At 38.7% G+C, this 27,943-nt stretch overlaps 1 protein-coding gene across 1 annotated transcript; it reads left to right on the top strand.

Annotated features, from left to right (window-relative positions):
* Positions 1–55: 55 nt before the first annotated feature.
* LOC133562281 (basic helix-loop-helix transcription factor scleraxis-like) lies at positions 56–27,529 on the top strand. Its single transcript, XM_061916306.1, has 3 exons — positions 56–808; positions 894–1,110; positions 26,926–27,529. The coding sequence occupies exons 1-3, from the start codon at positions 438–440 to the stop codon at positions 26,962–26,964; spliced, it is 627 nt and encodes a 208-aa protein (XP_061772290.1). The 5' UTR covers positions 56–437; the 3' UTR covers positions 26,965–27,529.
* Positions 27,530–27,943: the final 414 nt, after the last annotated feature.

Genomic DNA, 27,943 nt, shown 5'->3' with positions numbered 1-27,943 from the left:
GAAGGAGGAGCAGGGGAGTTTTCGGGCCCTCCCACCGGCTATAAACCCTGAGGCAGACGGAAACACTCAGACAGCAGGCACACGTGGAGCATAGCGGCAAAGAGAGAGAAAGTCAAACTGCTGCCACAGGCGGTGAGTCATTTCTGCAGTCGGGACCGAAGCGGCCAAAATTGACTTGAAGGCTGTTTGACGTAAATCAACAGCACATCCGCTGGTGAGGCTTCTGCGTGCCATTCTAGCTCTTCCGAAGGATTTACCTAGACAAACTGATTCTTGGGATGTGAAGAGAAAAAAGAGGATCTTGGAAGCTGCAGCCACCTGTTGCACTGCACATATAGACATATTTTGACGCAGACTGTTTGTAGTTTATTGAATAGTAACAAACCTGTCATAGATATCCGCCAGTCTTGACCCCCGGCTGACCAACTTCGGTAAAGATGACCTTTGCGATGCTGCGCACTGCGCCTCCAGCAGGCCGCTTCTTGTATGGTGACATCGCTCTCCTCTCCGAGGATGATGACGAGAACGGTAGCGAGGGATCGGGTTCGGAGGAGCGCTCGGCCGCCTTCCGCCTGTCGTCTTCATCCCCGTCTGCCTTTCACATCAAGGTGAACAGGAAGAGGAAGCTCTGCGTGGGAAGTGCAGGGGTGGAGGCTGTGCTCGAGAGGCTCGGGGTCCCAGGCTCATCCCCCCCTACTGAAATCCGCCAGAGGACAGCGGCCAATGCTCGCGAGAGGGATCGGACCAATTCCGTCAACACAGCGTTTACCGCCCTGCGCACGCTCATTCCTACTGAGCCTGCAGACAGGTATGGCTTCTTGATTACATCCAGCACTTCTGCTCACATATTTCTTAATTATAATGGCAATTCTCCCTTTGAATGACATAATTAGGAAGCTGTCAAAGATCGAGACACTGCGCTTGGCCAGCAGCTACATCAGTCATCTGGGGAACGTTTTGCTCCTGGGCGAGGGGCTTCATGACGGACAGCCCTGCCACGCCCCATCGCCACCGTTCTTCCACGTCAGCTCCTCCCCGAACAGAGGCTCCGATCCATCAGGCCAGCCCAAGCACATCTGCACATTCTGCCTTAGCAACCAGAGGAAAATGGTAAGCATATCAAGAAAATATAAGGAAATATTGAAACTGTGTCATTGTTATGATGTTTTATCATGACCTGCTCAGTGGCCTTGTGCTTAGAGTGTCCGCCCTGAGATCGGTAGGTCGTGAGTTCAAACCCCGGCCGAGTCATACCAAAGACTATAAAAATGGGACCCATTACCTCCCTGCTTGGCACTCAGCATCAAGGGTTGCAATTGGGGGTTAAATCCCCAAAAATTATTCCCGAGCGCTGCCACCTCTTCTGCTCACTGCTCCCCTCACCTCCCAGGGGGTGAACAAGGGGATGGGTCAAATGCAGAGGACACATTTCAGCACACCTAGTGTATTTGTGACAATCATTAGTACTTTAACTTTAACTTATGTTTCACAATATAAACACACTCAAAAATATTCTTAAAATAATAACCAAATAGCCTTTTGATGCAAAGATGTGGCTTAGAATGGCCACAAGTGTGTCACGGTTTAGGGTCATTTGGGCATTTAAAGCTGATGTGAGATCAGGGACCGAGCCTATAAACCTGATTGGCCCTCCGGGGGTATTAAAAGCAGAACCTCTTTAAAGTTTGCTTTTGGGGAGGAAAAACTCTGTATAATTGCCCTGCTGGGAGTTTGATCTCGTCAGGCAGGTGGCTTGAAGGATCACGGTGGTGTGTATGTAGAATTTGGGATAGAAGGTATTGTTTGAGCCTAAAGAGGTCTAGGATGGGTGAAAAGTAAAGGGTTGAAATTGGTTGTTGTTGCTGTTAAACAGCTGAAATTTAAAAGTAGCATGTTTTGGATTATTTCTTATATTAGACGAGTCAACAGATCCAATTTAGACGTTTTTAATTTAACGCCACTGGCAAGTACGGTGTATTGAAAATGTTATATTTACTACATTTTACACATGTACCCTCTTACAGTTTGAATATTTCAGGATTTGACTTAAAGTAGTAAAGGAAAAACAACATTTGTATAACAATCATTTGGAGGGTTTGATTCTACCGAGTCTGCCGCACCGCTGACCACATTAGTAAGAACTCTGTCGAGTTGCGGTTTAAACTACATTTAGTTCATTCAGCACCGGAAATAGAAATATTGGAGAAGATTGTTAGCAACTATTCGTATCCCAGTCAAGTTTACTTCCATTATGCCCGGCAAGTGATAGAAAGGTGACGTATGAACTTTGCCTCTCTAACCTGGACGTTGCCCATTTAGCAGGATTTATGGGTAAGGAGCTGACATCTGGCAGACTCCCCCTTTTGCCCCAGCAGTGTGTGAAAGCTAATACTCTCCTCAGTGTCTAAACCCAGAGACCCTTCAGCTGAGGGATAACCTGAATCTCAGCAGACCTCCTCCTCCTCTTGGATGAGTTAAAACCATGATATGCTTAGTGTCGAAAATAAAACCCTGACAATAGCAGAAAACTGTCATGAAATGTACAAATAAATACATATTATGCAATTTACTGTATGCCATTTGTTTGTGTATTTAAATATATACATACTTGTTGCCACTCTGGACACAGTAACTAGGCGCAATCAACAAGCACAAATGTAACATCAGTCTAATTCAGGTTTGAGTTAAAAAAAGACCCTTGACCTCAACCTTCCACTGTCTCCGTTCATGCACACGTGCCCACGGCTCACAAATACGTCTCTATTTCATATCTTTCCACACAAGCCTTTCCCTAAGCCTCGCTTCTTCCACCGCCCCTATATCGATTAGCCTGGTGGAGGTCAGGGCTGTCAGTAGGATCTGTGTAACACTATCTGCTGCTGTCAACTCACTGCTGCCAATGCACGCTGGACCTGGAAAAATGCATGCTGCGTAGAAAACGGTTTTGAAACGTCGGTGTCACGTTATTCTGTTTCCCATTAGCCTTTTGTAGGCTGGACATGCATTCAGTGTGTTCTTGCTGAGGCGCCGCTGAAATGTCTTTTAAGTTTAAAATGCACGGAAATAAGTTTGCTACGAGGTGCTTACAACGATCATTAAATCTATCCTTTCTGTGTATATATGTATATATATTCCTTAGGTCAGGAAAAAACACACGGAAGCTATGTCAACCCTACAGGTCTGTTTCTCGGGCTTCCGTTTTTTCCTGACCTAAGGAATATTCCGCTCTACTCCAGTATTGGTAGATATATATATATATATATATATATATATATATATATATATATATATATATATATATATATAAATATATATATGTGTGTATGTGTATATGTATATATATATCAATCAATCAACCAATGTTTATTTATATAGCCCTAAATCATTAGTATCTCAAAGGGCTGCACAAACCTCAACGACATCCTCGGTAGAGCCCACATAAGGGCAAGGAAAACTCACACCCAATGAGACGTCGGTGACAGTGACTATGAGAAACCTTGGATAGGACCGCATATGTATACATATATATATAGAGAGAGAGAGAGAGAGAGCGAGAGAGAGAAAGAGAGAGAGAGAGATCCATCCATTTTCTACCGCTTATTCCCTTTTGGCGCCTATCTCAGCTACAGTCGGGCGGAAGGCGGGGTACACCCTAGACAAGTCGCCACCTCATCGCAGGGCCAACACAGATAGACAGACAACATTCACACTCACATTCACACACTAGGGCCAATTTAGTGTTGCCAATCAACCTATCCCCAGGTGCATGTCTTTGGAAGTGGGAGGAAGCCGGAGTGCCCGGAGTGAACCCACGCATTCATGGGGAGAACATGCAAACTCCACACAGAAAGATCCCTAGCCTGGATTTGAACCCAGGACTGCAGGACCTTCGTATTGTGAGGCAGACGCACCAACCCCTCTCCCACCGTGAAGCCCGAGAGAGATAGAGATATATGTATACACTATTGGTCCAGACTGCCATGCAAACAACGTATTTTTTCCAAAGCAACTTTAAATACATACAGTATATACATATAAAATACACATACATGTGTGTGTGTATATATATATATATATATATATATATATATATATATATATACAGTATATACACACATATATATATATATATATATCCATCCATCCATCCATTTTCTACCGCTTATTCCCTTTCGGGGTCGCGGGGGGCGCTGGCGCCTATCTCAGCTACAATCGGGCGGAAGGCGGGGTACACCCTGGACAAGTCGCCACCTCATGCAAACAATGTCTTTTTTTCCAAAGTAACTTTAAATACATACAGTATATACACATACATGTGTGTGTGTGTGTGTGTATATATATATATGTACATATAAATGTTTGTGTATTTTATATGTATAAACAATGTGTTTTTCCAAAGTAACTTTAAATACATACAGTATATGCATATAAAATACACACATATATATATATATATATATATATATATATGTATATATATGTATATATATATATATATATATATATATATATATATATATATATATACATGTTTGTGTATTTTATATGTATTTATATATATGTATATATATATGTGTGTGTGTATTTTATATGTATTTACTGTATGTATTTAAAGTTACTTTGGAAAGTAACTTTGTTGTTTGTTTGCATGACAGCCTGGACCAATAGTGTATAAATGTCAGGAGAATACAAATTTGACATTACGAGAGGTGCATTATAGCGACAGCGTCGCCCCTCCCTATGGGCAAAGCATTGCATGAATAAGCACATGCAAATGTCAATTAATGAATGACGGGGCGCTTAATATGAAATTATATCGCAAATATATTCCTAGCCCCTTTCTGCTCTGTCATTGATAAGAGTTATTAGTGTTAGTAATAATTTTCGAGTAGATGGATCAAATGCTAGTCAGGGTTGTGCAAAAATAAAAATGTAAAATAAATAAAATACTGAATCTTTGTTTTCATTGTGTTATAGTTGTTGTTTAGCTCTACAAACATAAACTATTGAACAGTTTTCATTTCACATTATTTGTTTTAGTACAAGCATGCATTATAAATAAAAAATATATAATATTTTTTTGCAATGTAAGGGAGGGGGCCTCAAAATAGAATGTAACCAGGACCAGTTCTCTGCAGTGAAGTAGACTGTCGCCCAAAAAAGAGTTAGTGTTTTTTTTGCAGATCCAGATTGAATAATTTTCACTTTTTCTGGCTGTATGTGCATTACTGCCACCTAAAGGACATGCAAAGCATTGCACAGCGCCGCCTAACATGTTCGGATACATTAGTAATTCTCAAAAATGTGTCAGTTGGCTGTCTTTAAGATTGTTTGAAAGGTCTATCCAATAGCGTGCATGGATTCTGACAATAGCACTGTGTGGATGTTCATGATGTAAAATGTTATTTTAATCTTCTTAGATGGTGTGAAATGTAATTCAAATGCCTTTTAGGGTTAAAACAGCCCACAAGACTATGATTTCATGTTGAACGCTTTATTTATAGTAGTCTGTCCAAACATTTAAGTAGTACTATAAATACAACCACAACTTTACATTCGTTGCTACCATTTTTTGTGTTTCTAAATCTAGCAACAGTAGGGTCCAGAAGTACTTGGATAGTGGCATGTTTGTATAATTTTGCCTTTACAGTATACATTGCTACACAACCACAATGGATTTGAAACAAATCAATGAATAAAAAATCAGCATGTGATTGAAGTGTTGAATGTCAGCATTAATTAAGTGGTTTGACATAATTTACCAATTACAGTACTATTTAGGAATTACGACTACACATACATTATGAAGATGACATCCATGTAATTACACTGACATATTTGTAAATCTATGAATCTTGTTTAATACTCATAATTTAATTATGTCCATGGTTTCATTTACTGCAAATGTGTGTTAGTATGTTTGTGCACGCTCGATTCTATCCTGTAACTGAAGCTTTAATTTATGAATACTAAATTACATTATTTCGTCACAGCTATTTATTTAAAGTTGAAAATGTACACTTTAATCACATGCTGTTATTTCTTTTCTTGAATAATTTTTTATCCATTGCGATCAGTGTGGAGAGTCATCCCTCGTTTATCACTATTAATTGGTTCCAGACTTGACCGCAATGAGTGAATGGAATTTGAAAAGTTTTGGGATTCTTGTTTATAAATCCAAATTTTTAATAGTTGCAGTATAACAAACTGTTTCATAATATCTAAATGTTTAACATTATGAAAGGCCTCCAGACATAACGTAACACCCAAACATTCACCGTTCCACTCATTTGACCCAAAATAGTAGACATAAAAATAAAAAATATGAATATATACTGGACTGTAATACATATATAATACATAAATAAGATACACACAAAATGTTATGATAATGTACAATACAGTATTATTGAGTCACACACATTTCTTAAACACAACCACTAAACTGTGAAAATACTGGAACTGGTTCGACCATGATGATGATCTGCTTACAACACAGTACAGTACCTTCAGTTTATTCATTCAAATCAATGAAGCTAATTTTGTGCATTTTTATGAGTTTTTTTGCCCTTTGAGGTAAACTTTTGCTCTATTTTTGGCCCCTTCTAAAAGAGTTTTTTTCATGTTTGATTTCAATATTTTCATTTTGAATACTTACTTATAGAAACAATACACTGGGAAATAATTTAAGCCCAATAGAGTAGCTAAAGGATGAAACAGATCTTAGGGAGTTCAGAATATAGTATATTTTTATGCTCAACTTTCTGAATCAACTTCAATCCTAAATACAAATAGCACACATGCCTTAATTTGATTTTTATATATATATATATATATATATATATATATATATATATATATATTAACACTTTAAATGCCCTTTTGATCCAATTATTAATTTGTATTTAGAGAAATGTTCACAACATGAGTTGTCATCCATATAGTACATGTTAGAGGACTGAGGTACTGATGTAAACATCAAGCCTAAATATACATATGATTAGTAACAAAATACATTTTATGCATTGTCATATTCGTTGTAGGGGTCAGTTTCCAAACGTTAAAGCAGTGTAATATCGTGGGGACAAAAAGTCCCCATTGACTACCATTATAACTACAAATTTTAATTGTAAAACCATTACACAATATAACCACAATTTTCTATTTTCATGCTTTCATTTTGGAGAAAACGAGTACACATGGTCATATTTGCTTGCTGGCATTAGATGGGACATTTGGGGTCAAGTGTTTCTCACAGGGATTTGATACAGTGGTGGCTTGCAGGGGAAGGGGGTTGTACGTGATGACGTAACAGTCGATGAAAGCGATGACACGTTGAAAATGCAACAAAAACCAAAGCAAATGATTGTGTTTCTTATGCCTCGTTTTGGGGAGGAATGGATCAGCAACCTTTGCAGAGCATCTCATTTTATGCAAAGCTTTCAAGAATAAAAACACTGACATAATTAGATCACATTGCATCCAAAGGGTTGAAATTTAATTAAAAACTTGACATGATGTTGATCAACAGATTTGAGCAAAACAAGTACGTAGAACACATTTTGAAACCAAACATGTTTTATACATTCCCTGACAACTTTTTTGTCCTTTCGCTACTCTAATACAGTGGTTCTCAAATGGGGGTACGCGTACCCCTGGGGGTACTTGAAGGTATGCCAAGGGATACGTGAGATTCAAAAATCCTTCTATAAATATATATGTTGAATAATACTTCAACAAAATATGAATCTAAGTTCATAAACTGTGAAAGGAAATGCAACAATGCAATACTCAGTGTTGACAGCTAGATTTTTTGTGGACATGTCCCATAAATATTGATGTTAAAGATTTCTTTTTTTGTGAAGAAATGTTTAGAATACAGTCCCTGAATACAGATGGATTTCTATTACATTCCCCAAACAGGGCACTTTAAGTTGATGATTACTTCTATGTGTATAAATCTTTATTTATAATTGAATCACTTTTTTATTTTTCAACAAGGTTTTAGCTATTTTTATATATATTTTTTTCAAATAGTTCAAGAAAAACCACTACAAAGGAGCAATATTTTGCACTGTTATACAATTTAATAAATCGGAAACTGATGACATAGTGCTGTATTTTACTTCTTTATCTCTCTTTTTCAAATGCTTTACTCTGATTAGGGGGTACTTGAATTAAAAACACAGGGGGTACATCACTGAAAAAAAGGTTGAGAACCACTGCTCTAATAGATCAAGTATTCCCCTGTGGGTAAAATATAGATCCATCCATCCATCCATTTTCTACTACTTCTCTCTCAGGGCCACGGGTGTTGGAGCCTATATTTTTGAATAATGATCAGCCCTACTCAGGTTTGAATGTCCGCCCTGAGATTAGTAGGTTGTGAGTTCAAACCCCGGCCGAGTCATACCAAAGACTATAAAAATGGGACCCATTACCTCCCTGCTTGGCACTCAGCATCAAGGGTTGGAATTGGGAGTTAAATCACCAAAAATCATTCCCGGGCGCGGCCACCGCTGCGGCCCCCTGCTCCCCTCACCTCCCAGGGGGTGATCAAGGGTGATTGGTCAAATGCAGAGAATATTTTGCCACACCTAGTGTGTGTGTGACAATCATTGGTACTTTAACTTCAGGCAGTGGTGTCAAATGTACGGCCCGAGGGCCGGATCAGGCCCACGAACAGGTTTTATTGGGATGAGTTGGCTAAGTATAAAAATCTCACCTGAAATTTTTGGATGAAAGTAATGGCTGTTCTAAATGTGTCCACTAAATGTCGCAATAGAAATTCTTTGTATCTTTGAAGATGATGCTACATATGTACAAAATAAAACACATGATATTAGTACAAGAGTCGAGGAACATGATCAAACAATAACATCCTGCAATGTGATTTTGATATTATTTTTCTATCTTGATAGATTGAAAATGAACACCAATGAGTGATGAACATTATCGCATAATTTATTCAGAAAATATAAATAACGGCAAACAAATTATTAACTGCAACATGTAAGTGTAAAAAAAAGAAACAACAACATTATGATTTGTACATTTTCAGAATGCGCTTGTTCTATTTTTAAACAAAGAAAACAATCTGAAGTTGTCTTTATTTTTAAGTTATTGTGCCGTAATTCTATCAGTCCGGCCCACTTGGGAGTCGATTTTTCTCCATGTGGCTCCCGGTCTAAAATGAGTTTGACACCCCTGCCTTAAGGAAAGGCGAAACAGCAAGGAACTGTAATATATTTTTTGATAAATATATATATTTTTTAAATAGACTGATGACAGGCACAACTGTACTGTAAAGGCAAAAGCATTAAAACAACGATCAGTCTCCAAATTATTGTGGACCTTAAAGTAATTAACATCAAGGGATGATAAGTACGCCCTGCGATGAGGTGGCGTCTTGTCCAGGGTGTAGCCCGCCTTCCGCCCGATTGTAGCTGAGATAGGCACCAGCGCCCCCCTGCGACCCCAAAAGGTAATAAGCGGTAAAAAATGGATGGATGGATGTTAAGTACTGCGATGAGGCGGCGACTTGTCCAGGGTGTACACCACCTTCCGCCCAAATACAGCTGAGATAGGCTCCAGCGACCCCCGCAACCCCAAAAGGGACAAGCTGTAGAAAATGGATGGATGTTAAGTATTAAAATTGTGGTTATTATTTGAAGTACCTATAAAATGTTCGACATACTTACTCATTGCTGTAAATGAGGTGTTTTTAAACTTTAGTATAACTGACCAGTGTTGTTTTGTAAATTGTCAGGTTGATCCAGATATAACTTGGTGCACTCTATAATACCTCTAATAGTTTTTAACAGTATAGTAAACCTCTTTAGCTGAGAAAAATAAGCTACTCGGCTACGTTTTCTGCTTCAGCGCCTTCTATAATAATACAGTGAGGTAGATTTACCGCTGAAAAAACCTTATAATTGCATCTGAGCCGCGCTTCCACAGTAAAGCCGCGTCCCCGCAATGAAAATATTGAAAGCGTAGCTGCCAGGATGGAGTTAGCGCTCATGCAGTTTTTTCAAGGAGCGGAACAAAAAAATGGAAGCTCTAACCTGTCTGGCATTTGAAGGGTTAAATTTGATTGGTTGGATCCGAGACCTTTTCATTTCCCCGGAAAAGTGGCTCTACGGTGTATTTAAGTGGACTCGAGGGCTGAGTCGGAGCGGGTGATTACAGAGCGGAAACGATTGAGAAGGTAAAAGGAGACCTGGTGTCCTTAGAGCACTCTTTGTTCATTTGTATGGTCGTTGAGGTTCATCGCAGCTGTCACACCACTTGGCACCTACCACTTTCTCAATTTGTTCTGCTTTGGTTGATTCTCGATAAACAAACTTAAAAGGCACGGTTGCTGCAAGCACACATTGTTTACCTGGTCTGAGTCCCTTTACATGTTTTCCCGGGAAGTCAAAATGTCCTCAACAGGAGGCTTTAACGACAAAGGAGGATTTTCAAGCTCTGGTTTCTCCTTGGCATTATTTGCTAGTCAAAGGCTACTGCCTGACATGAGGCGCACTTCCTGTCCTTTGTGTGATAAATCAATACTTTTTTATAAAAAACTGAAGGATTATACATAATAATGTAGAATAGCTTTGTGCCGATAACACATTTTACACCACGATATACTGTCCAACAATTTTTTTGATGAAAATGGATATTATTGTCCGCATTATTTTACGACCAATTTATGCACTAAAGTAATCAAAATATATAATAATAATAATAATAATAATAATAATAATGGAGGTAACCTTTTCAAACGCAATAGACCTTATTTAACATTGGAATTTTTTCCAAACAAATTATAAAAAATAAAATTTACTCTATAACTGTTAAAAATGCACTGCAATGCATATCAAACATCTTAAAGTGCAGTTTTTTTCTCCAGCATCGGGTGTTGTAGGAGGTTTTTTGTTGTTCTTGGCCACGGTAAATTGGGCTACTTCGTTCTTGTCGATAGGCTAATCTTGCTAATCGGTTTTAAAGCCCAACTATTACAACAACGATACATTTGGCTCTGGAATCATCTTTTTTCTCTTAGTTTGTGTTACCTTGCAGTGCTTCTCAGCAGCGAATGCTGTTTGGAAGCTAGCGGTCCCGCCTCCTCCCACAGAGACAAAGATTGTGGATAACAAACAAGTGGGTTCAGTCCCTTCATTAAAAGGCCTACTGAAATGAGATTTTATTATTTAAACAGGAATAGCAGGTCCATTCTATGTGTCATACTTGATTATTTCGCGATATTGCCATATTTTTGCTGAAAGGATTTAGTAGAGAACATAGACGATAAAGTTCGCAACTTTTGGTCGCTGATAAAAAAGCCCTGCCTTTACCGGAAGTATGTGCTCGTGACGTCACGAGTTGCAGGGCTCCACACATATTCACATTGTTTACAATGGGAGCCACCAGCAGTAAGAGCTATTCGGACCGAGAAAGCGACAATTTCCCTATTAATTTGAGCGAGGATGAAAGATTCGTGAATTAGGATATTGATAGTGAAAAAAAAAAAAAGCGAGAGCTCCGGGTGGCGGCAGTGTGAGCGTTTCAGATGTAATTAGACACATTTACTAGGATAATTCTGGAAGATCCCTTATCTGCTTATTGTTTTAATAGTGTTTTAGTGAGATTGTAAAGACATACCTCTAGGTCGGATGGCTGCGGTGAACACGAAGTGTCTCAGAGAGAAGCCGAGGAGCCAAGCTCACAGCTGCCTTTTTGACAGCTGCTGCAGGATGACAAATAATCCAATGATGTCTCCGGTAAGATAAATATCACAATTTTCCCATCCAAAAACATGCTGGTTGACGTAGAGAAAACATGTTCGCTTGACCGCTCTGCTTCACAACAAACAAAGAAACACCGGCTGTGTCTCGGTGCTAAAGACAGCTGCAATCCACCGCTTTCCACCAACAGCATTGCTTTTTTATAGTCTCCATTATTAAATGAACAAATTGCAAAAGATTCAGCAACACAGATGTCCAAATTACTGTGTGATTATGCGATTAAAGCAAACGATTTCTAGCCGCTAGTGGTGCAGCGCTAATATTTCCTGACAATCCGTGACGTCACGCGCACGCCATCATTCCGCGACGTTTGCAACAAGAAACTCGCAGGAAATTTAAAATTGCGATTTAGTAAACTAAAAAGGCCGTATTTGCATGTGTTGCAATGTTAATATTTCATCATTGATATATAAACTATCAGACTGCGTGGTCGGTAGTAGTGGGTTTCAGTAGGCCTTTAATTCTCCTATTCAATAAACTCGCTCAGGTGCTGAGCGCGCTGCACAGAGGAAAACCTTCTGCACCCTGTTAGAAAGCAAGACACAGAGAAAACAAAACATGCACAAACTTGGCAATTTGTTTATGACTTACTGATAATCAGGCCAGGCCTAATGTAGCGTGACAATCCTACTGTTAGTCGTCATTAACTATTTTTCCCTCAAAATAACAAAACTTGTAAGATTTCTATTTCCATTGTTTTTTTTGGAATGGATTGTGGTCGACAACATTTTTTTTACATGAAATATTAGTCAGATTTATATTAATGTGATGGCCGTGCAGTCTTGCTAAGGAGAGTTTCTCAGGTATTTATCACAGTTGGTAAAACATTCCATTTAGGGCTGTGTGTGAGTTGTAATTAATCACCAAAATTATTGCATTAATCATGGACTGTATATACACAGATTAATCAAGCAATTTATTTTAACCATACATGCTTTTCTACCTTAACCGCGGATGGTCACCTGAAAGGTTGTTATGAGTGTGGAGACACGGACTGGTGGCAAATTTCACTCCAAACTTTAGACGAAACTGTACCGGTGGTGCATTCAATTATGCGGAGACCCGAACATTTTTTTAAATATTTATCTCGTGCTCATGCAAAAATTCCTCGTGCACACAAGATATTTTCTCGTGAGCACAAGAAACACATCCAGACATGGGGAAAATATTTTTTTAGAAATGTTTCTTGTGCTCACGGGAAAACATGAGCGCACAAGAAACTTTTGCGTGAGCACGAGTTAGTTTCTCGTACGCACGAGATACATATCTTTAAAAAAAAAATTAAAAAATCCCCCCATGTCCTTTTAGGGACTCCGTAGGGCTCTGTAAATTTTTTTTTTTTTTTTTTTTTAGACTTAGAAAAACTTTATATATTTATTATTTATTTTTAAGTTAATTTGAATTATGCAAGCAAGTAATAACCTGTGATTAACCATGATTAATCCAGACTCAAACATGTGATTAATGTGATTAAAAAATAATAATTTGACAGCACTAATCCAAATATAAAAATCTAAATTATTTCCCCGCCAAATTTCTGTTTCTTTCATAAAGTTCAAGTAAGAATCTATGTTTGGAAATCCAAAAGCCCCCAAAAAAAGCCATCCTAGTAGTTCTTTGTGATGTTTTCAATTTAAATCCCAAACCTATTAAGGTCTGACATTTCATAACAAGGCGAGTCATGTTCCTAATTAGTTAAACGCTTTTAATTTGCAATAAAAGTCTTCATGTGATGACTCTTTTTGGGCGTCTCTTTGGAAAGTCAGCCCAGCTGGAAAGTGACTTATCTCTTTTTGTGGGTTCGGGCATGTGACGCGACAATGTGAATACATTTGAATGCTGACGGTTCGGATGAATCAGAGTGACTATTGTGAATGACAGCAAATGTGCTCGAGAGTGTATTTGGTGACACCGTCATTGAAGTTTAGTATGCGCGCGCACACACACGCACACACACACACACACACACACACACACACACACACACACTTGCTCTGTGTCTGGAAGTCATTGGCGGTGCAGAGCACAGCAACAAATGAGCTAATTGTTCTGAAAATGATTTATCCTGCGCTGAGGCCTGTGCAGCCAGTGCTTAATTCAGCCGCCACTATTAGAAACACATTGACGTTAAGCTTTGATGGTATGTTTAAAAAAAGCCTGGAAAGTGCTTTAATAAAATGCCCTCACACCCTCTCACATGTACACACACACTCCTACGCTCCTAACCGGGCAGCCTTTGGACACACCAAGCAGCGCACAGACTTGATCAAAACCATGTCGCTCCAAGTCTCCTCGTTTTTCTTCCGAGAGCCAGACGGCTGTGCACAATGCTGCTTTCGAGACATCCCCCCCAAAAAACCTCCAGTATGATTACTGAGTAAAGGAGGTCTGGATCACGACAGCGCTTTCAACACGTCCTAACTTATGGCGTGCAGGAAGTTGTGCAAACAGGCATGGCGAGGGAGAGAAACAAGGCAGAGAAAAAGCCGCAGACTCTGTGGGATAATCAGCCTGCCATTTGTCCTCCAGGTTGGACAGTTTTTGTTGTGGGCCTGAAACTCCACTTTTTTGCTTCTTTACAGACATCTAATGGAGCATGGGTCCATGTGAGCCTAACTGCACGGATAGCACTTTTAGGAGGGCACTAATGAGTGTGGTTTTTACAGTCATTTGGTTAATAGTCTGTTTTTGGGTGGAAAGAAGCATGACATCACTTGAGCGCATGAAAGTAGACGTTTCGAGGCCATAGATGAAAAGTAAATTGCCCTCATTTTCTGATACTGCCGCTGTTGCCACTTTGCGTCTAATTTCAAGCGATGCTAATGAGGTGCATTGAAGGTGGCTACAGGAGGGGACATTTTCACATTTATTCACACCCATGTCTGGTGTTTGTGTGTGTGTGTGTGTTTGCCTTGATCGTGCATGAGTGTGACTTTGTGTCGTCACACGCGGACCTGTCTGCATGTTCTCAGCACAGATGGAAGCAGTTAAAGCCCAATTTACCACCAACAGATGAAGTCGGGTCAGATAACTTACAAAATCTATTAGTAAAGATATCATTTTGTTGTCGTTTGCTCTCAAGGGGGAAAGGCTTGTTCACACTATTGCTTTGAACTAAACTGCTTTCGAAATTGTGCGTTTTAAAAAACCTACTAAAGTTAGTGGATACAGTAATGGCCTCACACAGTGCACATCTTAATTGTGGAATAATTACAGTGTTCAGTGTTTATGTTGCCTTAAACAAGAATTCAATAGAACTTATTTATTATTATCATAAAACAATCACCTTAAAGGCCTACTGAAATGACATTTCCTTATTTAAACGGGGATAGCAGGTCCATTCTATGTGTCATACTCGATCATTTCACGATATTGCCATATTTTTGCTGAAAGGATTTAGTAGAAAACATCCATGATAAAGTTCGCAACTTTTGGTCGCTAATAAAAAAGCTTTGCCTTTACCGGAAGTCACAGACGATGACGTCACCCGTGTGAGGGCTCCTCACGTCCTCACATTGTTTCTAAATGGAGCCTCCAACAAAAAGAGCTATTCGCATCCTCGCTCATTAACTTGAGCGAGGATGAAAGATTTGTGGCTGAGGATATTGATAGCGAAGGACTAGAAAAAAAAAAAAAAAAAAAAAGTAAAAAAAAAAAAAAGGAGATTGCATTGTGAGCGATTCAGATGTTTTTAGACACATTCACTAGGATAATTCTGGGAAATCCCATATCTTTCTATTGTGTTGCTAGTGTTTTAGTAGTGAGATTATAAATAAATGATGATAAATGGGTTGTACTTGTATAGCGCTTTTCTACCTTCAAGGTACTCAAAGCGCTTTGACACGACTTCCACATTTACCCATTCACACACACATTCACACACTGATGGAGGGAGCTGCCATGCAAGGCGCCAACCAGCACCCATCAGGAGCAAGAGTGAAGTGTCTTGCTCAGGACACAACGGACGTGACGAGGTTGGTTGTAGGTGGGATTTGAACCAGTGACCCTCAGGTTGCGCACGGCCACTCTCCCACTGCGCCACGCCATCCCTATAAGTATAAAGTACCTGATAGTCGGAGGAGTGTGTCCTCGGGTGTCTTGACGCCAGTCTCTGAGGGAATTAGTCACGGCAGCAGCACCACGAGAGAAGTTCCGCTGATCTCCGGTAAGAGGCGACTTTTTACCACAATTTTCTCACTGAAACCTGTCGGTTGACAAGTGGTCGGGATCCATGTTCGCTTGACCGCTCTGATCCATGGTAAAGCTTCACCTCCGGGAATTTTAAACAAGGAAACACCGTGTGTTTGTGTGGCTAAAGGCTTAAGCTTCCCACCTCCATCTTTCTACTTTGACTTCTCCATTATTAATTGAACAAATTGCAAAAGATTCAGCAACACAGATGTCCAAATTACTGTGTAATTATGCGATGAAAAGAGACGACTTTTAGCCGCTAGTTTTGCTGCGCTATAATGTCCCCTCCAACTCGAGACGTCACGTGCACGCGTCATCATTCCGCAACGTTTTCAACAAGAAACTCTGCGGGAAATTTAAAATTGTAATTTAGTAAACTAAACCGTCCGTATTGACATGTGTTGCAATGTTAATATTTCATATTGATATATAAACTATCAGACTGCGTGGTCGGTAGTAGTGGGTTTCAGTAGGCCTTTGACCTAATGTCAGCGGCCACATACACACACTTAGTATGTTTACATGCGCACAATTTACTTAATAAGGTTGAAACATAGCTTTTTAAAAAAAAAAAAACCATAGGGTTTTTGCATGCGGCATACAGCTTGTAATGTCTCCAAGTTTTGTAGGGAATTTTTTTTTTAAAGATATGATTCATGTAGGATTTTATCAAAAGATAATTATCATAATGATACATTATAATTATAATTATTAATGCATCTACTGGGAGTTAAGCCTCCCTTGTCTTTAAAAACAAGCAATTCTCTATTTTAAATTTTAATCAAGGTTCCTTGAACGCACCACAGTTATGTGCTATGACAGGGGATGCCAAACTTGTTCCACTAAAAAGTAAAAAAAGAACGTAGGGGCCATTTTAATATTTTTCACTTTTAAAATCAATACATATGAATATTGTTTAAAATTAAATACCAGCCTGCATGTGAGCTTATTAGTGTCAATGTTAGGCCACTAGGCCTACTCAGTGGCCTAGTGGTTAGAGCAGTGGTTCTCAACCTTTTTTCAGTGGCCTATTTTATTTTTCTAATTTTTTTTCAAAATTTTACCCATCGTGGAATATCCCGAAAAAAGGCTTAAGAGTGCCTGATTTTCGCTATCTGTGAAGCCACCGTCCATTTTCCTGTGACGTCATCCAGTGATATACATGCTATCCAGGCGGATAGCACAGCAAGATATAGCGACATTAGCTCGGATTCAGACTCGGATTTCAGCGGCTTAAGCGATTCAACAGATTACGCATGTATTGAAACGGATGGTTGGAGTATGGAGGCAGATAGCGAAAACAAAATTGAAGAAGAAACTGAAGCTATTGAGCGAATGGCTATTGACGCTATTCGGCCATGTTTGCCTTAGCATCGCCGGTAAAATGTGCAGACCAAACGATTGGGACTTTCGCATCTTGTGACACTGGAGCAACTTAAATCCGTCGATTGGTAAGTGTTTGTTTGGCATTAAATGTGGGTGGAGGGAAACGCTGGATGCAAATATAGCTACAAATGTACATACAGCTAGCCTAAATAGCATGTTAGCATCGATTAGCTGGCAGTCATGCCGCGACCAAATATGTCTGATTAGCACTTAAGTCACTAACATCAACAAAACTCACTTTTGTGATTTCGTTGACTTTATCGTTGGAAATGCATCTGCAGGATATCCATACATCCGTGTGCCATGTCTGCCTTAGCATCGCCGGTAAAATGTGCAGACCAAACGATTGGGACTTTCGCATCTTGTGACACTGGAGCAACTTAAATCTGTCGATTGGTAAGTGTTTGTTTAGCATTAAATGTGGGTGGAAGGAAAGGCAGGATGCAAATATAGCTACAAGTGTACATACAGCTAGCCTAAATAGCATGTTAGCATCGATTAGCATGCCATGCTGATCGATGCACATTCTATGTACATCAACTTGAATCCGTCCTTGATCGTGTTGTTACACCCTCCGACAACACACCGACGAGGCATGATGTCTCCAAGGTACGGAAAACAGTAGAAAAAACGGAAAATAACAGCTGATTTGACTCGATGTTTATAATGTGTTTGAGAAAATGGCGGTTGACTACCTAGGTGACGTTGTGACGTCATCGCTCCGAGAGCAAATAATAGAAAGGCGTTTAATTCGCCAAAATTCACCCATTTAGAGTTTGGAAATCGGTTAAAAAAATATATGGCTTTTTTCTGCAACATCAAGGTAACTATGGACACTTACATATGTCTAGTGATAATGTTCCCCTTTAAACAACCTTATTATTTAACCTTGACAATAAAATGGTCTTACCTGAACTTTTATGATGTCGTATGTTATATCGCATTGATTCAAATAAATTAAAGCAAAAACATCATCAAAGCCCAATGTGGCCCTCCTCGTGGTTGTGGCCCTAAACAACAAACATAGTGTTTATGCTACGGGACTGTAATAAACCATGGTGGATTAGGCCAGCTAACACAAACCCTGTGTTTTTCAAACCACATTGCACGCCTGATGTGTCCAAGCCACATAATGGCACACAGTGGCGTAGTTAGCGTATTACTTAACTTGTGATGTGTAATTTATTGCACCATTTGCTGCCTAGTGGACAGAATCCCATTCTGTATGACACACTTCAGGTGCTGACTTACATTTATTCCAAAATATTCTCACTCTCCAACCAAAAAAAAAAAAAAGAGCCGTTTTCATTTCACGCTTAAATACCAATCTCCTTATATGATTTACAGAGCCGTGCCCAAAATGAAAAGATATTTTCCAACCGAGTCTTTCCTGTCGTCGTGCCGCCAGGAGCTAAATTAGATGTTTGCGTTTGACAGGATGGATTAACGCAGGGAAATAGAGCAAGAGCATGGAAAATCCACAGGACACAGATTGAGTTTCTCGTGATAACCAAGTTAAATTGTGCCGTCGATAAGAAGACATTTTTATTGTCTGCGCATTAATGTTGAACAACTTTCTTTTATCCTGATAAAATGTGGTAATATCATCACATCCTATCTGAAGAAAACGTCATCAGGTAACCATATTAGTCTCGGGCAAATCACTCCATGGGGAAATCGTGTGTATGTGCATAGGTGTGTGCGTGTTTGTGTGTGTGCTTGTGTGTGTTTGGAGAGAGAGAGAGGGCGCGACCCTGCAATGTTAGTCTTCAAGGAATTGTTTTGACTACCCAGTTGGCCTTTAACACCCCCCCCAACCCCTCCAAAGCCCAACCGCCCTCCTCCCCCACTCACATATGTACCGCCGTCACTCAGGGTGCACGCAGAGGCAGCATGTGTCCAAGTGACGGCGGTAAATGAATAAATGAACAAATTGTCGGGCCATATACTGTAATTTGGGTGCCAACGTTCCCACAGTCTGCTGCGGGTGTATTGTCATTATGGTATTAGGTGAAGTAATTATTCTTTATCAGGCACAATCACTCATCTGGTGTTACAAATGTTACCGCACACCTCGCTATGAAGCAGTTTGTAATTAAATATAGTGCATGGAAAATTTAAACACACACCAGTAACAGTCTCGGGTGGCAATTATTTTAATAACTGCCCTATTCTCAAATCCAAACTTTTAAGAATAATACTATGATTCATGAATGAGATAGAATCGGGGTAGCCTATGTCTCTATTTTATGTTCATGTTACCATGTGTGGTTTGAAAGAACAGAGTAAAAGATATATGTATATATATTTCTCAATTACAAATTAAATTGAATAATATATGTTCAAAGAAGCAACTTATGTATGCAACCAGAAGACTGCCCATAAGTTTCGATATTAAAACAAAACTTGGCATTGTAGAAAAAGTCGTATTGACACTAAAACAATTAAATCCTACAGTATAGTATTGTAAAATGTTTTGATTCAAAATTAAAACATATAAACAATAAGACCATGTAAAAAACAATATTTTTGTGTATTTTTTTTATGTTATGTTTTTAAATGCCTTTACTTATTTTACACAATTATTGTTGTTTTTAAGGCTCACAGGTTTTTATTTTCAATTTTCCATTTTTCAGATTTATTAAAAAATAATGTTTATTGATTTTTGAAGATATAATTAGATAGATAGATAGATAGATGGATAGATAGATAGTACTTTATTGATTCCTTCAAGAGAAGAATCACTATTTGAACCCCTAATGTCGATTGGTTGCGAGAACCTTCGTATTGTGAGGCATGTGCAATAACCCCTGTGCCACCATCCTGCCAGAGAAGTTCATCTAAAAAAACGAAAGTTAAAAACCTGTCACATTAAAAAAAAATGCTGTGTAAAAAAAATCTGAAGATTGACTTTAAAAAACATATCATAATGCAAAAAAGAGGCACAAAAACTATTGTGGATTTTTTGGGTGTTTTTGAAAAAAATTAATTTCCAGGTATTTTTTCAATACCTGCATGCATCTGCGTATTACGTGGGGATATGAGAGAGAGGTCTGTATATAATAGTTGCAGCACGTTGAAATATTTATAACATATAAAAAATTGTAACTGTGCGCGTGCAGTGGTTCTGAACCTTTTTTCAGTGAACATTTTTTCAATTCAAGTACCCCGTAATCAGAGCAAAGCATTTTTGGTTGAAAAAAAAAAAAAAAAAAAGTAATATACAGCACTGTGTCATCAGTTTCTGATTTATTCAATTGTGTAACAGTGCAAAATATTGCTCATTTGTATTGGTCTTTCTTGAACTATTTGGAAAAATATATATAAAAATAACTAAAAACACATAGAAGTAATCATCAACTTAAAGTGCCCTCTTTGGGAATTGTAATAGAGATCCATCTGGATGCATGAACTTAATTCTCAACATTTCTTCTAAAAAAAATTAATCTTTAACATCAATATCGATGGAACATATCCACAAAAATTCTGACTGTCAACACAGAATATTGCTTTGTTGTATTTTTTTTTTCACAGTTTATGAACTTACATTCATATTTTGTTTAAGTATTATTCAATAAATATATTTATAAAGAATTTTTGAATTGTTGCTATTTTTAGAATACTTAAAAAAAAATCTCACGTACCCCTTGGCATACCTTAAAGTACCCCCAGGGGTACGTGTACCCCAATTTGAGAACCACTGTGTTAGAGTGTGGGTATGTGTGCGCTAGGCCTTGCCATCGAACATCGATGGGAATCGGGGCTAACATTTCAAGTCTCCCGGAATCGTTCAAAATGAAAAAAATTTGATTTCTAATTTTGATGCCCGACCAAAAGAAATAACACCGTACATGCGCCGAATAACGAAGAAAAAATAGCCTTCCACCACCATTTATTTTTGAAGGGGTTATTTTTGTTTAGTTATAAAAGGGAACATTTTATCAATAAAATAATTGTGGTTAGCGCCTTCTTTTAAACCAAATCTTTTTGATGACCTTGCTTATGAAAGAATCCAAATCAAGGATCGTTATGGACCGTAATCAAAACAAGGAATCGTTCAATGCTCAATGCGAGTGTGTGCTCTGTAAATTAATCTTCTCCATAAACAGTAAAAAATACCAGAGCAACAAAAACTCTTAGTAAGTCTTATAAATGACATTTTCAAATATACTTGGAGGATTCCACCATGTGAAATGATGTTTAACATTAAAATATTTAGTTGATCCAACAATAACTTCATTTGTGTTTACCAAAATTGACATAAAAACACTCAGCAAAGTGGATGGTGGATTTTTGTCTGCGTGGTACCACTACTACTATTACTCACTGAGGTTTTAAACAACATCACATAGTTTAAAAGGTCTTTAACACATTAATCACAGTAATATTACGAAATTCTCTTATGGTTCACTTGGCTGATGCTTGATTGCGTAACAAAGCCACAGTCTTTAGTGGCAGAACTCCATTTAGAACAGTACAGTCTTTGCTGCTGATCCATGTAGTCCAGAAACTCCTTTATTCTGCAGTGTGTGTTATCCACATGTAAACAAAGCAGCAGCCAGATAATATCAGTCTAATAGTAGCCTGGATAAAAGATTGTCTCCTTCCTCTCACCTCAGTCTGTGGGAGGACTACTGTAGTTCCTGCCCAGAGTCCAATGATCTCACCCCCTCATTCCGGCCTGATATCCTTCCAAACACCTACCCACCTTTTGTTGATGTCTGTCAAACACCTACACCTTGTGCACGGTCTGGGAGGAAATGTGGAACAGGTGTTGGTCTGATGAGAGGGAAGCAAGACGGCACGAAATTCACGAGAGGACAGACGGGGGGGCGTGGAGAAAGAGCTCTGATTCATTGATGACCTCACCTCAGGCAATCATTTTAACCTTTCTACTTACTAATACATTTGCAGACACATTAAATGAGATCCGTGTTTTCTTTGGCAAAACTATAGGGTATTAGTTCTCTTGTTTGTGAAAGGCTGCATATCTTTTGTCAGCTGTGAGTTGATCTATGAAACATTGGCCTTGAAAAAACAATAAACCAGGCGGGGATGATGTGTTGCATATCACTCAGTAGTCCGTTGGATGAAATCCCTCGAGCGCTACTTGAAAGTTTAATGGTAGCCAAGCAAAGTTGGGGGTGGAAGCAGGAGGGAAAAAGTGAGGTTATTTTCCTGGCCAGATAGAGAAACCATCCGGCAGCCAGGAAATCAAGAGTGCACTGCTCTGATACCACAGATAAATACTCGCGTGTCAAATGCCAGCTCATGATGTCAGACACCAATCACATGAAATTAAGATGAAACATCCCCTGCTACCTTTTCTAAGAGTTCATGCCGCAATGAGTGCGTGCTTTTTTTTTTTTTTTTACATCACATATTGTCATCCATAACTTTCACTTTGATGCTGAAAAGATCCACATCTGTGAACCGTTACGCTGAGGCTATAACGATGCCATTCGGAAGACTGACATCAAAATTTAACAAGCAATGATGGTTTTGTGATTCCTGTCTAACTTTTTACTATTTGACTACAATTATCCAATAAAGTGGTGAGCGTTGTCAGCAGAAAACATGTGAACCTGTAGTATTCCCTTGGACCACCAGTGTTTTTTTCATATATTAAAGGCCCTATCGTGTCCAGATGACAGCAAATTCATAAACAAGTTTTCTTCATGTATATTTTGCTCATGAAAAAAAAATCTCTAAAACTATTTTTAATTAGTTTTAGAGTAATCTGTAGATACAGTATCTAACTGTAGTTGGAACAATTATTCTTCAATATGCTGCTCCCTCTTAGTGTGACGCAATCTACAGAATTGGAGCTCATTTCTCTGCATACACAGTGTTGATGAAGGCATGTAAAACAATTATTTCGATCACCTAATTGCATGTTTTTGTGGCCTTGGTGTAACCGGTGGTCTTCTCCTCTGCGTTGTGTGGCTTTTATGGAAGACGACTGACACCATGGGTTTCTCAGCTGCACTTTACTGATAATACAGAACACAATTGTCATCTAAAACTTTCTGCCATCCTCGAGCCCCTACACAAATATAATAATGAACAAGAAATGAATTGAAGTTCTTAACAAGACAAAACATTTTCTGTCGTCGCATGGACGCCTATCTCTCCCGTTATCGTAGACAAAAAGGGAAGTTGGAAGGCGTGTCCAACGCATATAAAAAGACAAGTGTCACAGTTATTATTGCAATGGGAGGGACAACGAGACAATGGTTACACATTGACAAAACATCAAACAATATTCAGGTATTTACGTGTAACTCACATATTTTGTGAAATTATTTCAATAATAAAACATTAAAAAATACATTATTTACAAGACATAATTGACCCTGTTACACTGGTCCATGATTACTTAAAAACAAATATGGTTAAGATTATTAGCAAAACATTTTTGTAGTTCCCTGCTCTTCCATCCTGCTCCTAACCTACTCAGTGGCCTAGTGGTTAGAGTGTCCGCCCTGAGATTGGTAGGTTGGGAGTTCAAACCCCGGCCGAGTCATACCAAAGACTATAAAAAAAAGGGACTCATTGCCTCCCTGCTTGGCACTCAGCATCAAGGATTGGAATTGGGGGTTAAATCACTATAAATGATTCCCAGGCGCGGCACCGCTGCTGCCCACTGCTCCCCTCACTTCCCAGGGGGTGATCAAGGGGATGGGTCAAATGCAGAGGTCAAATTTCACCACACCTAGTGTGTGTGTGACAATCATTGGTACTTTAACTTAACTCTTCCATAGACTCATGATATTTCAGCATTTCCTCAAGCATCTTGTAGAAAACATCAATTTGTATTTTTTTTGTCTCACTCCAGACTGGGGACCCTCAGGAGCCCAGTCTGAGTTTGCCTTTTTTTTTTAAATCATCCTCCCCCAGCGCCTACCTTTTTACATTTTTCCCATCTTTTACGGGGCACCGTAGTGACGACCAATCAGCGTGTCTTTTCTGTAACCCTGCACAATATTTGTTTTTCTAATCTTGAGCGGGTTTGTCCTGAAAACAAAATGTTAAGATTCATCCATACATCCATAAAAAAAGTAACAGTTTACGTATTTCTTCTCTTGTTTTTGAGCAACTGGTTTGCTTGCATTTCTATTTTGTTTTTCTGCAGGTTCTAACTCAATCTTTCTGCCCCGAGGGTGCTACTGATTTTCAGAATCGCATTTGGCTTGAGTCTTTTACATTGTTTTACATCCAAACTGACCAAAACCATTCGTCTTCAAAGTCGAAATCATCACATATTACTCTCCTCTCGCTTCGTTCGTCCCATTTTATGCAAGTCAATTTGACTGGAGAGGTCCATACTCTTCTCATATTCCCATCATTTGGAAATGTATGCAGGCTGACCCCTTCTTCAGTTGTATTGCTACAACCTCCAAAAATGCTTCTGGCAGACATATTTGATCATTCCATCAAATACCGCATGAAAATAACGTTCTACAGGATAAAGACGCTACCGAAACACACATTTAGCAATATTAAACTGCCTCCAATCTTTGGTAAGTGGCGTCAGCAAGCCCGTCCATATTTTGGGCATTCCGAAAAGTGCTGAAACTTGTTAGAAAACAAGCCTGAAATCACTACTGTGACTATTTGGGGGAGAATTTTACATGTTGTACCTGTACACACCAATTTTAGATCCAGAACTATGAAATATGTGCCAATGTTTTCAGCATTAGAGGATCCCTTTGAGGGCCACTTTAGTTCTTACGCTTATTCAGGAATGCAGAAGTAAGAAGTCTTGCGTTTACTTCCTTTAAACTAGCATTTGGGGTGTACCCGTACGAAACCTTTGTTTTGGTTCTGAGGCACAATATGTTCTGTATTCTATATATATATATTGACATCTTTTATTTTGAGATTTGTATTTGTTGGAAAGTTTGTGATTTTCTCTGTTTCTTTTTAAAATAGTTGAGCTAAGCGGTTTTATTTTTTGTTTTTTCTTCCCTTACTGTAATTAAAATGAACAAAACCGTGACAATGATTATGGCGTATTGTTACACTACAGGTCAGGCCAGGAAACAGTCAAAAAGGACAAAAGAATACCCAACTTTGAAAGCCTATCTTGCTACTGCAATTACCTATATGAGTCTTAAAAGGGTAGAGAAGGGGGTAATCTATTTTCTGTTGCTTGTCCCTCTCGGGGTCAGTCAAAACTAATAATATAGTAGTGACACTGATGTTTTAAAAATATGTTTCACCTCATTCTAGACTACTGACCTATGAAAATGAGCTATGAAATACAAAAAATAAATGTAACCTAGCAAATGTATCTCACCAATGTAGTAGCAGTGTTGATTAATTTAATTCACGACTGATATGCGTCATATACAGTAGGACGGGGATTCATATGGCCCCTTTCGTCGCGGTTCACCTGATACATAAAACATGACGAATTGGGCATTTGGGTGGGGGGGGGGTCACTATCCACTTTAGCCACCAGATGGCAGTAAAGCATTTAATATCTTAAAATGGGTTGTGTCGTGATCTCAACTTTGACCACAGCATCAGTTGCTATGTAGAGTGGCACTTTCCATCATTTTCAGCAGAAAATGCAGGCCTTGTAAAAATGATTAACCCCCTACATTCCTCTCACGCACTATCCACCCAGGAATGGGGCCATACAAATCCCAAACCCTACTGTAGTTATCATCAACAACATTTTTCCCCTGACAAAAAAATTGTCAAATAATAAAATAACAAAGCGAACAATTTGACACAAATTAAACCAAGACGATTTGGACAAGTTAGGAATGTTTCCAATCACGGCCATACCGTATTTAAAAAAAATATTTTTAATTTGTGATTTATTGAACTATTTTTAAATTGTTTGTTTGTGTTACAGATTGAGCACAGGAAGTGAACATAACAAATGTGTTTTGAAACGGAGGAGGGGTCGGATTAAATAAACTCTGCTTTTTCCTACTCCCTTTCGGACATGTTGCAATGAGAAACTAGAAATTTGTGATGTACAATATTGTAATTGTATGCATGTTCGTAATAAACTAATACACAATACTGTAACCAGCTACCTATGAGAGGGGACAGGTAACTAAAGGAAAATTAAACACATTTTAATACAAACATTTATGATTATTAGTTAATCTAAATTAAAAACTGCTGCCAGATATAAACACTGACTATCAGAAATGTGAAATTGATCATCTACTTTCTCTCCATGTGCCTCTATGGATCAATATTAACACTTTACATATTACTGCTATGTAGTGTGTTGTATTTTCATCATATTATTCATATTTGATTTTTGTTTTCTTTTTTCAACATGTTCAGCTCCCTTCAATTAATAAGCCGGTATATGAAAGGGGATACATTCATAAACTTTTTTTTGCGCGTGCAAATAGTAACACCAACATTAAAAATACCTGAAAGCTGTTTTCAATATGTTTATTAAAAAAAGAACTCCACTTAGCAACAGAAAGTTTTAAATGAAGGTGACATGTATAAAATTGTGGAACAATTGACGTTTAACTCCCTCCGTATTTAAGTGAAGTTGTTTTCTCTCTTCCAGAACAAAGACAGAGACAGGAAGACAGCCATCAGAAGTTAACAACCATGCAGCACCTGGGCATTTTTTTTTTTTTTAGGACTCGTCAGACGTGCAATGGTGCATTTCTGAGACTTTTCAGCAAGTACTACAGCACTTCCCGGACTTTGTACAGAAACTTTCTTTGTATACCTCTTTCTACAGCGCCCTTAAGGTACCCTTTGAGTTGTTCACCTTGGAAAAGAGAGCTTGTCTTTGACACGCATATAAAACCGTTTAATTGTGGGACTTCAGGACTGCGGTGTAAAGAGCTTTTGGCACATGGTCACAGGAACAAGACAAATGTGTTTTCATCAAAAGCTGTGTTATTATTGTGTAAACTGTAATATAGATTGATATTTATGTGACATAACATTATATAATGAAACTATGTTATTTAACAGGCATATCACAGTCTTGGAAAATAATAATGAAGAGTGGCCTGCGTGCAAAGTGTTGCCACTACTCACAAGTTTATGGCATTATCTGGCAGTTACATGCGGGACGTTTTTTTTTTTTATATGAGAATATATTTTGTGTTGTGTTGGAAAATAATGAAAGATGGTCAATAAATTGTTTTGTACTCACACCTACATGTCATGTTTGCAGTTTCACTGTAAATAGTTTGTGCAAGGCAGCGTGTTGCCATTAATGTGACAGAAGAAACTAATCACAGTTGCAACTCAGTACCTCATTTCTACTTTTACTTTTAGTTCAGTTTCAGTTTATTTCGAACATGCATGGCATACAATGTAATGAATCACACGTTTCCAGTTGTTTCATTACAGCACGTCCGAAAAGGAGTAGGAAGAAGCAGAGTTTATTTAATCTTACTTCTTTTCATACCATAACAAGTTTATCCAATTTCCTTGTTCTCTGTAACAGAACATCCATCCATCCATCCATTTTCTACCGCTTATTCCCTTTTGGGGTCGCGGGGGGCGCTGGCGCCTATCTCAGCTACAATCGGGCGGAAGGCGGGGTACACCCTGGACAAGTCGCC

This window comes from Nerophis ophidion, linkage group LG11 (assembly GCF_033978795.1).
Source record: "Nerophis ophidion isolate RoL-2023_Sa linkage group LG11, RoL_Noph_v1.0, whole genome shotgun sequence".
Taxonomy (NCBI): Eukaryota; Metazoa; Chordata; class Actinopteri; order Syngnathiformes; family Syngnathidae; genus Nerophis; species Nerophis ophidion.
This window is presented reverse-complemented; position numbering and strand designations above follow the sequence as displayed.